General features: G+C 38.6%; 2 protein-coding genes across 2 annotated transcripts; both read left to right on the forward strand.

Annotated features, from left to right (window-relative positions):
• Positions 1 to 1,412: 1,412 nt before the first annotated feature.
• On the forward strand, positions 1,413 to 5,030 carry LOC140302980 (complement C1q tumor necrosis factor-related protein 2-like). Its single transcript, XM_072381526.1, has 7 exons — positions 1,413 to 1,503; positions 2,083 to 2,262; positions 2,673 to 2,849; positions 3,437 to 3,513; positions 4,262 to 4,375; positions 4,499 to 4,585; positions 4,687 to 5,030. Exons 2-7 carry the CDS (start codon positions 2,100 to 2,102, stop codon positions 4,837 to 4,839), a joined length of 771 nt encoding a protein of 256 aa, XP_072237627.1. The 5' UTR covers positions 1,413 to 1,503; positions 2,083 to 2,099; the 3' UTR covers positions 4,840 to 5,030.
• A 5,149-nt stretch (positions 5,031 to 10,179) lies between these two features.
• Positions 10,180 to 15,777, forward strand: LOC140302981 (complement C1q subcomponent subunit C-like). Its single transcript, XM_072381527.1, has 7 exons — positions 10,180 to 10,409; positions 10,987 to 11,102; positions 11,192 to 11,254; positions 11,734 to 11,887; positions 12,281 to 12,421; positions 13,399 to 13,525; positions 14,994 to 15,777. Exons 2-7 carry the CDS (start codon positions 10,997 to 10,999, stop codon positions 15,126 to 15,128), a joined length of 726 nt encoding a protein of 241 aa, XP_072237628.1. The 5' UTR covers positions 10,180 to 10,409; positions 10,987 to 10,996; the 3' UTR covers positions 15,129 to 15,777.
• The last annotated feature ends 1,213 nt before the right edge of the window (positions 15,778 to 16,990 follow it).

Here is a 16,990-nt window from a genome sequence, read left to right on the forward strand (position 1 = left end):
ACCCAGTACCCTGGAGTGATGCTCTGCAGGCTTAAGGCTCGCTCCTGTGGCCAGTACCAACAGTGATTTCCATTAACCGATTTAAAACATACTCTTGCACAGTGACCAGCTTCTCCTTTACAGATATATCCTCTAATAATATATAGAGACTTCTTTTTATTTCTAGAGGTGTTGGAAATGTTGCCTTATTTAATTTGACTTGAGATCAGTTTTTCAATTCATTTCCTGCTATGCCTGGCTGGTTCGATATTGGTTGAAGAATATTTGTTTTTTGAAACGTTTAGATCAATTATCAGCCCTTTTCACAAAGAGATTACGTGTTATTATTGTCGGAAAAAACAATGGACAACAGCCTATGTATTCAACATTGTTCTACCACATTAACGCTCTTATCTACGCATTGATTCAGTTCTGAGAACCTTAGTTTCATCAACTTCGGTCCTCCGTTTTGCCTCTGTACCATACCAGCAGAGCAATACAGGCACAGCAGTCAAAGTCTCAGTCACTGGGATGAAATTTCACGACACATTTAGGTCAACGCTGAAAACACAAACAGGTAAGATAGAAGCTGGTTCAGAAACTTCACCAGAACCTACTGAAGTAAACAGAGGCCAAGAGCAGGTTGAAAATATGCATAAAAAAGGAAATATTTTCTTTCATTTCACATAATTCAACAAAAATGTATATTCATTTATGTTTTATGTTGAGCTCGGTATGTTGTGCAGTATCTTTGTATAAAGTCATTGCATCAATGACCACATGAGGTCAGCAAAACTATTCTATTTCAAGTCTTACTGCAACCCTCCTGAGACTTAGGTGGATCCCGTATGTTTGTGGTTTGCATGCTCGTCAGTATTGCTGTCAGTGGTTCATTTAGTTTGATAACTATTAAATTAAATGGGATTTTTTTCCCCACCTTTCGTTATGGAAGCATAAAATGGCCCAAATTTTTGCAGTGAGATTTTAGCAAAACACTTTTCATTTGGATACTGAAGCACTGGATAAGCACTGCTGTTGATTAAGTACTTTGAAGTAGTTTTTAATCTCATTGTTTCTCATTTAATTTCATTGTTACTGTTACTCAGGTAAATAAATGCATTGCAAGTTAGATATTTATGGTGTTCATATCTCTGTTTCATGTTTTAAACTTTAAGCAACCATGAGTTCGATCACATAGTTATTATTAGACATTTGCAAGAAGTCAGAATATGAAAAGTAACGTGTGTAAAGCTTTAAGCATGAAATCAGACCTAAAATCCTTTAGAGATTTTAGATCTGAATGTAAGACAGTTAGATTATGGTAGAAGAATGGTTCACCAACTGGACTCAGATCATAAACTAACTGCTCTGGATGATCAGCCTTCCCGTCATGACCATGAGTTTCATTTCCTTTCTAATTCTGTATAGTGTGTGTGTCTGAATAAGTCAGCAAGTCTTGTTCAGTCTAATAAGAAGGAAATCTCATCCTTTCATTGCAAGTCCACACGTCAAAAGAGTCCAGCGGTGAGTGAGATTTTCTCTCCTGATTTTAGAAGATTGATGACAGAAAAACTGGAATGTTACAGCTCTTAATCTCAGTCTTTGACCATGTGTCTATGGCACCTTTGCGAGTTGTATTTTTTAAAGAAATTAGGTAATTGAAAAAACAAATTTTTCATTATTGAATAGAATTTTTTATTTTCTTCTAGTTAGTTTTCACATTTTAGAACAGCTTGTAAAGATTTGATGCAGACTAAATGTTCTGGCACTTTCGCCTGTGCTGAGCTTTGTGCATAAAATATCTTTAGGTTTTGTTCTTTTACGGCACAATATAGCAGAACTGTAATGAAGTACACGTATGTTGTCTTGGATTTACTTAGGTGAGGGTCTCTTAGATTTTACAGGATTTCTGTAAATCAGACTCACAAACTAAGTTCAAAGATAATTAATCTAAAAAATAGTTTTATATATTCTGTGTTAATATTGTTATCCTACATGGAGGTTTATGTTGATTATCAAAATGCAAAGGACAAATATTTTCAATATCCTACGTAGTTTCTTATCTTTTTATTGGATTCAACTTCTTGTATTTAACATCATTAGTTGTTAACTTTTGGACCATGGGGAGTTATTATTGCCTGGAGGTCCTGGTGGGCGTGGCCTTGTTGCTGTCGACTGTCCAATGTGACGTGGGCTGCAAAGGAACGGACGGCCATGCAGGAATGGAAGGAGCGCCTGGTAGAGATGGATGGCCTGGAGATAAGGGACAGAAAGGAGAGCCAGGTAACATCCTCCTTTACTTACATCTCAGAGCAGATGTATCATTCTGCAGGTTTATATTCAAACTGCTCTTGTGTGGGACAGTTAAAATGCACTGAAGACCAAACACCAAATAGCAGACATAATGATGCAGAGCCATGTGTGTCAGGTTTGGCTCTCTGAAGTTGGTGTGGAACAAAAAAACTGAGCAAAGGGATGGTGAATATCGACTAAAACACTCCAGGAGGCCAGACACATAGCCTCAGATTAATTGCATTTTTGCTTTGTAGCTGCTGGACGTGTGTAAATAAACACGTAAATAAAGAACTATTTGCTGATATTGTGGCAACTTGTCCGTTTATGTTGTGTTGACAGCATGTTTTTGCAGGTAAATCAGTTGTTGTCAGTTTAATCATTGTGGTCCTTGTCTTCAGCCGAGAAGCCCAATGGTCCGGTGGATCCAAGCGCCCTGCTGAAGCTGAAGGGCGAAATGGGGAGTCCAGGTCCCCAAGGGTCGATGGGTCCTAAAGGTTACCGTGGTGATTTGGGTGCAGCTGGTCTCCCTGGTATGGCCGGTCCCCCTGGCCCAGATGGGAGAAGCATCAGCCAGGGTAAACACAACAGTACAGTCTACCACATAACCCTCGTGCAAACATAGATGTCTGACAGAACACACAACAAAGCAGAGATTTACCTCAGTTTACCTTAAGAGTGTTTATCTGCTAAAGACTGACCATACACTCAGGACAACAACATTGGGCAAAAGCAAAAATGCACACAACAAATAGTAATCAACAGGAGGACGTGTTGTGGTTATGACTGTGGTTAAAAGAAACAAGGTGAGGAAATTATAGCAGCAACCTCAGAATAAAAACAGCTTGTGTCAGCTGAGCAGATAAAATCTTCTTTGTGTGTCCAAAACCCACTTGTCATCTTTCCTCAATATATACATTCCCGCCACGTGGTTATGTTGTCAGTGTATGGCTTATCTATCTGCCTCTTACACCCTGACAGCCTTTGATTTTTTTTCTTATTATGTCTTGACACATAAAACTAGGAACTGAAAAAAGCTGTGAGAACACACACTGAAAAACAATTTGTACCGTTGACAGTGAGGCAAAAAAATTAAAGCTACGTTAAACTGATACATTAACATACTGACTGCAGCTTGTGTGTATGTCTCTGTTTATTTCAACAGGAAAAGCTTCTATTAGTCAGGACCATTCGGCCTTCTCTGTGATTAGGACTGATACCAGATATCCTTCCTACGAACAGGTTCAATCTAACGCCCATCTTTCTGTGTCTCAGCTCTTTAATTTTTTTTGTTTATATGTTTTAGTGTACTGTAATAATGATGTATTTTATTAATTGTGTCACTTTGTTTCTCACAGCCTCATTCCATATTCTACTATTTCTTTTCATAAATGTCCTAATTTAACTTTCTAGACCTGACACCCAACCTTTTTTGAATGTCCAACGCTTATATTCATCATGTAAAGATAACAGATAAGTTACAATAAGATAAGATACGATACGATAAAATAAGATACGATAAGATATGATACGATAAAATAAGATATGATACGATAAGATAAGTTACAATAAGATAAGACACGACACGATAAGATAAGATACGATACAATAAGATACGATACAATAAGATACGATATGATACAATAAGATACGATATGATAAGACAAGATAGACCTTTATTCTTCACACAGGGAGAAATTTCAAAAAGCAAAAGAGTAAAGAACAGCACACAGAACTGGAAATTATAAACATGGAAAGTATAAAAAACAGGATTATTAAAAGCAACTGAAGTAAAACGTATACATATGAATAGAAATGGAATATAACACATTAATTACAAATGTTATCTGTCAGGTGGAGAGTTGTTATTGTACAAATATATGGAAATGTATATTTGTATATGTGCATATTTACCTACATGCATAAGATGTAGAAACATGCAGTGTTGTACGTTCATTCACGCTTGTCTGTGTCACTGTGGTTCCATCAGAAAATAACGTACCAGGATATTGTGGTCAACAACCCCGGTGATTTCAAGAACACGGGCGAATTCATCTGCAGAATACCTGGTGTTTATTATTTCACCTTCCACTCTGTTGCCAAGGTAATACATCCCTGTCTGCTGCACCAGTATGTTTAACTACCCTCGACTCAACAATATAAGCTTGTATTGGATCTGTAACCATCCGCTTCAGTTCTGTTTTATTGTTGGGATGTATGTTTGTAGGTCAGCATGTGCCTGGCTATAGTCAGTGACTCTATGGATAACGAGCTGGGATTCTGTGATTACCACAGGGGAAGGGTCTATGAACAGGTGAGTGTCTGAGAGGCTTTCGTGATTGCTTTAAGGTCAATCAGCACCACTGTTGGAATGCAATATGATGCTTTGATATCATTAACTGCATTTGGTTTCAGGTGCTGTCAGGTGGCGTGGTCTTACAGCTAACAGCAAGACAGAAGGTTTGGCTCAAGTCTTTTAAGGAGACACAGTCAGATACTGATCCACGAGACATCCAAGACAAGAAGATCATCTTCAATGGCTTCCTGCTCTTCTCAACTCAACAATAAAGTTCAACTGTACACTCATTCTGCAACGCTTTCAAATCTCTGTCAGATATCATTTCCGAAAAACAACCACTGTTTCACGTTACCCTGATATTTGTATGTTTTGGATTTGTACTGATTTGTTGACTTCATACTGACTCCTATAAACATTCACTGAATGCTGACTCTGGAATTAAAGATGATCTTTTAGTGTGGGTGCTGTATGTTTGGTAAGATTCATTCATGCAGTCATTGATGCAGTTGTAGCTTTCATAATCTCAAACCTCTTGCCATTGTTTATGTTTTTATGTCATCTTAGTACAAAGCTGAATTTTGATAAATGAACATTTCCTCAGTAATTATGCTGAGTCGTGACCAACAGCCCCACAGTAATGGGATGCATGTTGTTTTTTTTGTTATTAAAACAAACTCCAAGTGCAATCAATGAAAATAACATCTAATACAGACACTCAATTTAGAGTAGCCATTTCCTTTCATTGATTGTTACAACCTGGCTCTGCATGGCAGTAAAAGGCAGTCAGATGTAATTTAATGTAATTATTTTCTTAATAGAACATAAATCACAGCGCTAAGGTATGCAAAAGGGAGGAATAAAGGGGCTGAAGTTGTTACTTAGAGTAATCATCTAAAGAAGAAGAGATTCTTGAGTTGTACTAAAAGACTCCTACTTCCTTGGGAAAAACAAAAAACCAATAACCTCAATCAGTACACTCCAAACCAATCTGAAAAATAACCGCAAATATTTGTGGGACTGGAGAAGGAAGGAATAGCGAGAACTAAAGTTAAATGTATAACATAATGCAACATGTGTCTGTTTGTTTCACGTGACTGGAGATTTTAGGCTAAATGGTGCTGTTTGGAAATAATTTTTTTCTTTTTTGTTTTGTTAGGAAACAGAGGAGCAAAAATTTGAAAAAATACCTGTGATTTTATGTAATTATAGCCTGAATCACATCCACCACTCATTGACAGTTGGAATGTGGTTTAAAAGCTGATGAAACCCAAACAAGAGCAGGAACACTGGTCCAACTGGCCATAGCTAGAAATTAACAGAAGAGTGGGGAGTCTGGAGGGCAGGAAAGGCCATGATTCAATATCAAATCATCACCCAAACACTAGAATTCTGCATGAAAGAATACATAAAAAGAAATAAAACCCATATTTGCATTCAGTGCTAATATCAGGCTCTGTAGCAGCCCACGGCTGTAATATTTATATTATTTCTAAACAAAGTGGCATCTTTTCTTTCTGTGTTCTCACCTCACCACAAATGGTCAACAGCTGCCTCCTGGTTCTGTTCCTGTTTTTTCTCCCCACAATCACCAAGTGCTATAAAAATTATTACGATTCCTTTTTTTATATTAGTCAGATTTCAAATTCCGTTTTTGATATGTGAAAATTTAGGGTGACTGGACAATAAAAATGGAAAAGATTTTCACGAATGCAATGCAAAAATAAATAGATAAATAGTCTCTTGAGGTGTTCTATTTATGATTAGTTTATTTGATGCACTTTAGAGGGGATGGAAATAATTTTATGAATAACGTCGAGCAAAGATTGAATTGACATCACTCTGTTCTGAGCGTGCAAACAATAAACTCATGTTCTGACTGGCGTCTTCCCAGATAATCCCAGAAATTAAATTAATTTAAATCCTGAAAAAGAGCTCTCTCCCTTTTCCTCTTGTAGATGTCCATCACAGTGTTTGTTGACTTTGTTTCTACCTCCTCAAGTTAAGACAACTACTTCTTTTACTGAATTATATCAACAAACAACATATCCCATACCGCCACCCGCCATACACATATTTAGTTTAGTGTCACCACTAAACAGCTTAGTTTGTTCCCTTTGAACCAGTCTGTTGAAATGTGTTTGATTCATATTGTTTCATATTCGCTTCACTAGTGAAAGGAAACCCAGTTACTGTTAGCCATGAATTTGACATTCACAAGTACCTAATTTATTTTTGGTAAACCACAGTTAAAAAGCAATCCATCAGTTATGATGTTGGCACTCAAAGTTTGACTTTAGTGTTGATCTTAAAACAGAAAAACACAGAAAACACAAACACTCAAAGAAGATATTCTCCCACCAAATAAACAGCTGGTTATGATTTATGAATAATGAAATGTGATATATTTTGTCCGAGAGTTATCTTTGCACTAGAGGCGCTGACATGAAAATGAAAATGTTGTCAATGCAGAAACCACTTTAAAATGTTCATCCCTCCATCTCAGCTGTAAAATCTATCACTTCATGGCATGGAGAAGTTTCATGTGACCCAGCTGAAAGGAGGATAGAGAAGTGAAACATGTTTGATATTTGTGCTTCTTCTTTTTGGTTAACCTTTGCCACTTTAGAATATCCTCAGCTGAACTATTACAGTGGAGTTTATGAAAGTCTATGAATCATCCAGAAAGTTCTCTTTTTCAGTGTGAATGTGATCAAATTTACCACAAAGCAGATACTCTTAACATGTTAGAAAATTTTGTTTGGTTGAGAGGACTGATAGAAACCTGTAGTAGTTTATTTTATGGTTAGATAAGTGGGTGGAATCGATCAGTCCTACATTCACAAAACACGAGGTGTAGTGTGGCATGCAGAGATTGATTTTCTGAGGAGAAAGTTGGAAAACAGTTCATCTATGAATAGAGTAGATTGGGGCAGCCGTGGCTCAGTGGTGCGAGTGGGTCATCCAATAACCTGCAGGTTGGAGGTTCAATTCCCACTCTCACTGCTCAAAGATTGGTGAACTGACAGCTGGCCAAGGTGCCTTACAAGGTTAAAAAAAAACAGGTTACAAGGTAACAACTATGCAACTTAAAACCTCTCACATCATGACAGCAATTGTGTGGGCCAACCAGAAGATGGACAAATGAGATCAAAACAGAATATCTTGGATTAAACGCAAAGTGTTTGTAGGATGGAAAACACTCCAGCACTGAAACATGATGGTGGTACCGCCATGGTTTGGGCCTGTTTTGCTGCATCTGGGCCGGGACACACTGATAAAATAATGAATTCTGAATTAATTTATCAAGACATGAGCAAACCTCTTCTATCAAAGAGGAATACAGTTAATGTTTTTGAGTGTTCAAGTTAAAATCATTGCCTCAATCCCACAGAAACATTGTGGAAGTACTTGAAGTGAGCAGTTTATGTGATTCCGTCCAACAATCGTCACATACTGATGGATTGGCAGGATGTAAACTTTGAATTTTAACACATTGTGTACCCTTAAAGCTTCAGTTTTGGGACATGTTGGGTCAGTTGGACATTTCCCTTTAATAAAATGCATTTTAATGTGTATTTTAATGCCTTACCATAATTTTTTTCCAAACCTTAACCAAATACTTTAACAGTTCAAAACCTTAACCAAATACTTTAACAGTTCAAAACCTTAACCAAATACTTTAACAGTTCAAAACCTTAACCAAATACTTTAACAGTTCCTACAACTGGAGCTGCTCACAGAGGGCTCCTGAACAAGCGTCAGTCTGCTCAGTTTATGTACAAGACAACAATTACTGGAACAAATTTCATAACAGATTGTTAATTTTGTAGTTTGGTCCACAGAAAAAAAAAAAACCTGCGAAAGCTCCAAAATTGCACAATAGCTACATTGTCCTTCCTCATTTCTCTAAAGACAAACAGCTCCTCTCGAACTGCTGCGACAACATTGGCGATGGTAATGTGATGGTGTCAACAGGTGCCGCTCTTCTAAGTAAGCTCCATGTAAGGTAGAAGCATGGGTTGGTTGGTGGTGTAAAACGCCTTGGCTTCACTACAGGATATATTCTGTACAAAAAGCCTGCAGCATGGTGGACTTTTTCCACTGCTGCTATCCGGGAGGAGATATCAGAGGACACACTTATCCAAAGACTGTCACAATTGAGCTGACAGTATGCACATTGCACTTTTTCAGTAGCTACAACTGCCATGTATATGTTATATTCTGTTCTATTTTTAATTTAACTTCTATTTTGCACATACAATCGTATTGTATGCATAACGTTTTGCACAACGAGCCCATATCTTTAGAACAGGTTAGGTGATCATCATGGTCTAACATGTCTGAGGACTATGGAAGCTTCAGTTTCACTTCAAACTGTGAACTTACTCAATCATTTACACTTTGTGTACATTTCAAGCTGTATGTTCCATCTGTGGACCCTGAGCGTCACCATTTCGCTCTCTGTATGCTTGTATGTGGTAGAGATGACATGAATGACATAAGAGTACATGATTAGGGTAATGCCCAACTCCACTTATAATTGATGACAAGACAAAGGTCTGTATAAGCACCGATGTAGGTCTGGGGCTAGCGGTGGGAGACTGACTTAGTGGCTTTACATATGTACCCATGGGAGGGTTTCTGGTCAATCACTAGAAAGAAGAAAAGGCAAATTAGACAGAAAGAAAATCTCATCTAAAGCCCTAACAGAGGTACACACAGCACACAGTTGGGTTTAGAAGTTGGCTAGGGTTAGATAACTATACATTTTCTCGGACTACACAGTTAAATACTGTTTGTTTGTGGTTCCTGTCATGTGACATGATGCTACCCAATACAAAACAACTACCTACCAAGACATTGTAGTCTGGCAATTCTTAAACCTGAATTGTTAAACTACAATGTATCGGACATGTTGACTGGACGGGTTTGGTTAAAGTTAATGCATTTGCTGTATTATTATAGCTTACCTTTGGTGACATGCATAATATCCCTCATTTTATATATGGTCATTTTTGATCCAATGACTTAAATTGATCTCCTTTTATCCGCTTTTAGGACTTCTGAAAATCTGATCACGCTGTCGTTAATATTTATGCAGAAATAATAAAAGAGTCAGAAAAGTTTTTAATCACTTTTAATCACTGCTGAATGCTGAATCACCTGCTCTTCATAACAACACATCCTGTCATGATTGAGAAACTGAAGCTTAGAAGTTTAAAATAGAAGTCCTGGACTCCCATCAAACACTCCAAACCTCCATTTTTTTAGCTGTTAAATATGATGCTGTGCTTGTTTGATGTAACGTAATGTGCCTGATAAAAGCAAAATCTGTGACAGAGACATTTCATGCCAACAACTGAAAGCATCGGCCTAAAACCAAGTGATAAAGAGCTCCATATTTAAAGGCTCATTCATGTAGTGACATATTATTACTGTGGTTTTTAACAAATGCTTCTCAGCGAGGTGAAACTGTTTTCAGTGGCCAGTGAATCCATATTAATGCTTTCATTTAGTGATTTATTGTGTATTAGGGGCAGCAGCACAGAATAAGAGGGACTGAGGTAAAATAAACTAATTTCTATGTTTTTAATAGTTGTTGGACAACAGTGGAGTAAATCCCTAGTGTTATTGAGTTTGCTGATACTGCTCTGTTCTCTGATTCCCTGCGTCTGTACGTAACCTCCCAGAAATGCAGAACTGCATACTGTCGCCTCAGAGAATCATTGGTGAATCTTTGGTTTTGAGTCGTCTTCCTTGTCCGGCTGCTGCGGGACTCTGAGTTTCTGTTCAGTTTGCTTTTAACTGGCGGATTTAATTTCTCTGTCAGCTCTCTCGGGTGAGTTTTAGACATTTATTGAATTTATGACTTATTTACTTATAAAAGAGAAGCTTCTGTTGAGATAATCTCCTGGTTGGCCATTTTTAATGATCTTTTTACAGTAAATGAGGAATTCAAATTTGTTTTATTCCAGAAAATCTTCAATTAATTTACAAGTCTAGACTTAACTTTTCTTCTTAATCTCATGTTTTATTTCTCATTATTCCATCTCCTCTTGCCTCGTTTCCCCATTCACTTCACTTTTTCCCTGCTCTCCTGATCCCACTTTTCTTTTTCCTTTTCTTCTATTTTCCACCTTTATTCCTCCTTCCATTTCTCTTTCTTGTGTCCTCCACCCATTTCCCAACATCCTGCCATTTCTTCTGTCTACGTCCCTCCTTTCCTGCCTTCCTGTTCCCCCATGTCCTTCATCTCATCCCACTTTCTTCTTTTCGTTTCCTCCTCTGCCTGTTGTCCTCTTCTCTAATTTTCCTGCTTTCATTCTCCTTCTCTTTATTTCTCCAATTTTGTCATCTTTTTGTGTATTTTCCATCTCCCCCTCTCTCTTATATTTCCTTGTCTCCACTCTTTACAGGTTCTCCACCATGCTCCACCCTCATTTTCTTGTGATGGGAGCTCTGCTCTCATTGGCCATACCATTGCTGGTTGCCACGGAGACATGTCCAGCCATAGGGATGCACGGGATACCAGGTGTGTGTATCTATGTGTGCGTAATTATAGATGGTGATGCCTGTGTCTCTGTTTTTGTACAGTTTGTTCATCCATGTGACTCTACACAGGTATTCCTGGGCTTCCTGGGAAAGACGGTCGGGATGGAGAGAAAGGACAGAAAGGAGAGCTAGGTATCCACCTCACACACACAGATATATATTCACACTCACAGAGTTGGTCATCTGGGCTGCAGATATACTGATTGATCAAGAAGTTCACAGTCTGAACTTACAGTCTGAAGAAATCTTCTTTTCTTTTGCCCTGAGGAGAGCTCTTTTCAGATCAAATTTTAGATTTCAGATCAAAATACTGAACAAAAATCTTCATTCTGAACAAATTTTTCGGGTGAAATTATACCAGACATTTGTCTTGAAAATGTCTACACAGAAGTGTCTTTCTTCCTCTTTTTATGTATATAAAAAAGCAACTTTGTCTTGGACAGAGCAATGCTGGTTGTTAACGCTATCAGTATGTAATATTTCCTCTTAAATGATCAAAGATAATAACATGATTCTTTGCAGTGGATTTTTAGAGACGTGGCCAAAAAGCTCATCAGCACCAGACCCGACTGCAAAGCGATAATACCTAACATTGTTGTTGCTGTTTTCAGGAGCACCGTGGGCCAGCGGCCACAGTTATGAGAAGGGCCATAAGGGGGAGGCGGGCCTGATAGGATTCCATGGTAAACGAGGTCAGAGTGGGGATCCCGGGGTGGCAGGCACCCCAGGACTTCCCGGATTACCAGGAGAAGCAGGAGAACCTGGGTATGTGATCATGCACTACTGAGAAAAGCATGGAGGTTTTAATGAGGGCAGCAGAGAGATTTAATTGTATTACAGACAGTTAAATAAAAAACTGAGTGGGAAAAAAGGACAACAGAATCACTGTCTGGTAGTTTGTTTGGCACATGAAATGGAAAAGGAAAAGTCTTAGTCAATCTAAGCTGAGAGGTGCCTTATAGAAGGACCCTATGTTGAAATTAGGCTTTAAAAAGAATTGTGTTTTAGATTAATGTGTCATGCTTGGTTTAATATGCTAAAGTAATTCAGCAGTTAAGATTCATGGTGACAATAAAAGAGAGGAAGAAAACTCTGAAGTAGCCTTCTGAAAAACATGCATTTAAGCACAGAACTTTTCTTTTGTTTTTGTGGCTGCAGAACTGTTGGCGCCCTGCAGCATGCGGCCTTCAGTGTGGCCAGGGGAATCAACAACTACCCCGACAAAGGAAGCGTCATTCGGTTCACCAAAGTTATCACTAACATCAACGATGACTACGACACACTGACAGGACACTTCAGGTGAGGGAGCCACCAGGTTCCTTATCGAAGGGGATGGCATCACTGAGTCAGATCACCAAACTCTGGTGGCTGGCAGTTTGCTTCTATAAAAAGGCACAAATTGCATGTAAAGTCATGTATTTTGTGTAAAATGTTTCTGATATTCATCAAACTTTAGCTGATGCTCTGTTACATCTGCATTGAAATGGATCTTAGAATCAGGAAGTTTCCAGAAAACCCACAAATAAATTTAAAGTTTGCACTTTGTCTTACCTACTTCAGAGATTCTATTGCTGGGCTAAGTAGAAAATCTCCATTTGAAGTTCGGATCGAGTGCTGTGGATATCTGTGTTCTAACATGCCACCAATCTGGGACCTCTCTAGAACATTTCAGGTGTACTCTGCATGTGTGAAAATGGTTATAGTGATGTAGCATCAGGATGAAAAGGTGTTTCAGCATCATTATCTGAAATATCAAATGTTTTTTACACATTTAAAACCAAATCACAAGCACACTATAAATCTGACTAAGTAGTTCCCATGCATACACCAAACCCAACAGAGAGTTAGTATCAACCTCAATAAGTAAACGGCAACTTTTGGAGTTTTTCCATCACATGGTATGATGTGGTAGAGCTCCTTTGTTTTCCATTAGAGGTAGTATGACATAACTGAAACCTTGAGGACAACAACAGGGCACCATCACCAGTGGACACTTTGTTTGTACCTCAGAGAAACACAGTCATTAATATTTGATGCCATGGTGAGGACACACTGAATATTGTAGTCTGAACCAAAAAGGTGGACAAAAAAGCCAAGCTGGAAGCAACTGTAACTAAAAGAAAAACAATTCCCGACAACTTTCTCCGCATGCCAAATAAAATCCGAACATCGTTGGCGCAGTTTTCTGGTGCCATCAGGGTGACCAATCAGATAGAAAAATGAAGGGACCCACTTTAAGTGAACAAGTGTGATAAAGTTTGTGTGCTTTATTGCAGGTGTCGGGTCCCAGGAATGTATTACTTTGTGTTTCACGCTTCACTAGACGACAGACTCTGTGTGCTGCTGAAGCTTGACGGCACACTGCTGACGTCATTCTGTGATCATCGCCGTATCAGGAGACAGGTACAAACATGACAACATTTACAGGTCAATCATTACAGTGCTGGGCAGCTAAATAACATCAGGGCTGGTTGCTATATGGTGTTTTATCACATTTGTTTGCGTCGTGTGGTTTGTCTTCTACTGCTCTGCTTGTTTTTGCCTGGGTTGTATATACTGTATGCCACAGTACTATACTGTAAGTCCCATGTAGGTTATGGAAGAAAACACTGTGGGATGTACAGCTAGTTTGTGCTTAATACAACCACAATTCCAAAAAGGTTGGGACACTATGCAAAACTGCAATGATTTTCTAATCTGAAAGGCTGGGAAAGTAAATGGTACTAAAGACAAACAGCCAGAGGTTGGGACTAATCAGGGTCATTTGTAACAGCTCAGTAACATGACTTCGTATAAAAAGTGAACCTTAGAGAGGCAGAGTTTCTCATGAAACATGGGCAGAGGTTGAGCAATTTGTGGAGCGATTTCAGAATAATGTTCCTTTGAATATTCCATTACATACAGTACATAACAGCATCAAAAGATTCAAATAATCTGGAAGCACCTCTTGTGAGAGGGACACAGTAAAGAATATTGGATGTCCATGACCTTCAGGCCCTCAGGCAGCACTGCATTAAAAACAGACATGATCCTGTCATGAAAATCACTGCATGTGCTCAGGAACACTTCCAGAAATCATGGTCTGTGAACACAGTTCACCGTCCACAAATGCAGGTTAAAGCTCCGTCATACAGAGAAGAAGCCACATGTGAACATGATTTAGAAACACTGCCCTCTTCTCTGGACCAAAGCTTTAAACTGGTCTGAAGCAAAGTGGAATACAGCTCTAGAAAAGAGGGACCATCCACCTTATTATTAGCACTTAGTTCAAAGCCTGCATCTCTGATGGTATGGGGCTGCATTAGTGCCTATGGAACAGGAAACCTGCACATCTGGAAAGGCTCCATCAATGCAGAAAGGTATATACAGGTTTTAGAGCTGCTATGCTCCCATCCAGATGACGTCTTCTTCTGGGAAGGCTTTGCATATTTCAGCAAGACAATATTAAACCACATACTGCATCTATTCAAACATCATGGCTTTGTAGCAGAAGAGTCCGGGTGCTGGACCTGCTTCCAGTCCAGAACTTTCACCAACTGAAAACATTTCAAATACACCAAAGAAGACCCAGGACTGCTGAGCCGCTGGAAGTAAAAAAAGAGGGGATGCTACACAGTGGGAATCATGACCCCGTCTCTTTTTTGACACTTGTTGATGTCATCAAATTCACTTTGAACATTTAATCTGCTTTCTATGTTCTATTGTGAATCAAATATTAGTTGATAAGATTTGCAAATAACTGACATCCATTTTTATTTGTACTTTACACAGTATTTGGGTTGTAAAAATGTAGGGAATTAAAATATGCTGAGTTATTACCAAAAAAGGCAGTGTGGAAATGACTGTGCCAATATATTTTTCATTTTTTCAGGTAACTTCAGGAGGCTTGGCCGTCGCCTTGTCAAGAGATCAGGAGGTTTGGCTGGAAACTAAAGACTACAGAGGAATGAGAGGAAAGAATACTGGTTACAGCATCTTCTCCGGCTTCCTGCTGCACCCACAGTAACCCACAGGATGGGCAACAGAAAAACCCTGCAGAATACCCTCTTTCCTTCTTTAATGCAGACTCTTTTGCCTTTCAACTGGTGAATATTTGATACTTTTCTCACTTTCTCTACAACAGTAAAGCCATCAATTCACTTTTGAGTTGCTCTATTTGCAAATGCTGATGTAAGGAATCTGTAACTTCAACTCAACTTGATATGTCCATTTTATTAAATCAGTTTCTCAAACTCAGTTAATTTGCTTAGTTGGTTTCATTATTTTATGAAAAGAAAAGAAAAACTTGATTTTGGCTGCTTGTAATTCAAGAGTTTCCACTGATGGGTTTAATGCAACAAACGAGTCAGTTTTAAGAATTTTTAAGTGTATTTGCATGATCCCTAAAACTGTGTTATAACCAAGTGCAGCAATTACTCTTCGTCTTATTGTCAGTCCTCTCTGTTTGGAGTTTTCATTTCAAACATAACCTTCCATTTCAGTCGACTGTATTTGATCCAGTAAACTCAAATGAAGAGCTGAGAAACAACCAGAATGGTTTATATGTTTGTGCAGGAGATTTTTTTTGTGCAATATTTCTCCTTCTGGCTCACCTCAATGAGAACACGAGTTAGAGTTGAACATTTTTGATTGATTCAAATGTAAACAAAGGTCAATATGAGTGTGTGTGCCATGGTTTAATCCAATTTGAGGTGCTTCACCACCTTCAACTCACTAAGGTTAAACTTTCCAAAATGTCTCCAAATGATCCTCTGACAGATTTCAATCAACACAATTTCTGAGCACTGTCAGTGCTGATTCAATCAGATCCTTTGATTTCCATTTGTTTTATATTGCAGGATGTGACAACAAAGATCCTAATGGGTCTCATGCCAGAAAAATCTAATTTGTCCCTTTGTTAGCACGAAGAATGACTCTTCTTAAGAGGAAGAACTCCCATCCACTGAGTGTAATCCAATGTTTGGAGCACTTCAAACATTAAAAAAAAATGAGGTTTTTATTACTACTTGCCACTGATTTCAACAAAAGTAAGCCTAAAAACATGTAAAAGCTATTTTTAGAAGGTTTGTTATTCTCAGTTTTACTTAAAAACTCCTGACCAATGATGCATATTCTTAAGTGTTCAACAGATCCTGTGTACTCTCATTAGTAAAATACATGAATATATAAGGAAATATAACCCTGCAAACATTTGTGGGGGATAAATGGGCTGAAAAAGTTTCCGTTTACATATGTGATTGACCTTTATGGGCCCAAGATTTGACCTGGGGCCCATTCTGGGTAACTTGCATGATATCCGTATGAAACCCGTGGATGATACCGACCGAGGCCCATAGTAGAAATATTGGTTGTGAATGTGTGGAGCTCAGTTCCACACCAGAGTCTGCAACAGACAGTTTACCAAAGGACATCCATGTTGCTAATAAAAAAAAGCTCATTTCCAACTTCAGCAGAAAAGGACAGAAATGCATTTTAATTCAAAATGACCAAGTTTTTCACAACATGGCACTTGAACCCTCAGAGTTTAGAATCACAACAGGAGCATGTTGTCTGCTCTTTACTGAGCCTTCTACGCTGTAATAAACAGATCAGCACAAGCATGTTCTCACCCTCAAAAACCACAAGCAGACGGAGCAGAAGAGGCCGAGAGAGACAACAATCAGTCTAGTTAGAACATCGCTAACGAAAAGGAGCACAGCTGATTATATTCGGAGGTCAAAGATTTGTTTAATGGCTTCAAAGGGTGAAAATATTTCACTTTTTATTTATTTTTTAAGATGTGATAAATGGTGTTGTCCATTCATCCACTTTCTATGTCCGTTTAATCCGTCGGTCGGGTGGCGGGGGGGCTGGAGCCTATCCCAGCGA

This window comes from Leuresthes tenuis, unplaced genomic scaffold, assembly GCF_036924035.1.
Source record: "Leuresthes tenuis unplaced genomic scaffold, fLeuTen1.0.hap1 SCAF_3, whole genome shotgun sequence".
NCBI lineage: Eukaryota > Metazoa > Chordata > Actinopteri > Atheriniformes > Atherinopsidae > Leuresthes > Leuresthes tenuis.

Excerpts from the sequence above, each read along its gene's own strand:
- LOC140302980 (XM_072381526.1), top strand. The coding sequence starts at position 2,100 with ATGGGGAGTTATTATTGCCTGGAGGTCCTGGTGGGCGTGGCCTTGTTG. Across the intron at positions 2,263-2,672 it reads GGGACAGAAAGGAGAGCCAG|CCGAGAAGCCCAATGGTCCG; the intron begins GTAACATCCTCC and ends CCTTGTCTTCAG. Across the intron at positions 4,586-4,686 it reads GGGGAAGGGTCTATGAACAG|GTGCTGTCAGGTGGCGTGGT; the intron begins GTGAGTGTCTGA and ends ATTTGGTTTCAG.
- LOC140302981 (XM_072381527.1), top strand. The coding sequence starts at position 10,997 with ATGCTCCACCCTCATTTTCTTGTGATGGGAGCTCTGCTCTCATTGGCC. Across the intron at positions 11,255-11,733 it reads AGGACAGAAAGGAGAGCTAG|GAGCACCGTGGGCCAGCGGC; the intron begins GTATCCACCTCA and ends TGCTGTTTTCAG. Across the intron at positions 12,422-13,398 it reads ACACTGACAGGACACTTCAG|GTGTCGGGTCCCAGGAATGT; the intron begins GTGAGGGAGCCA and ends GCTTTATTGCAG.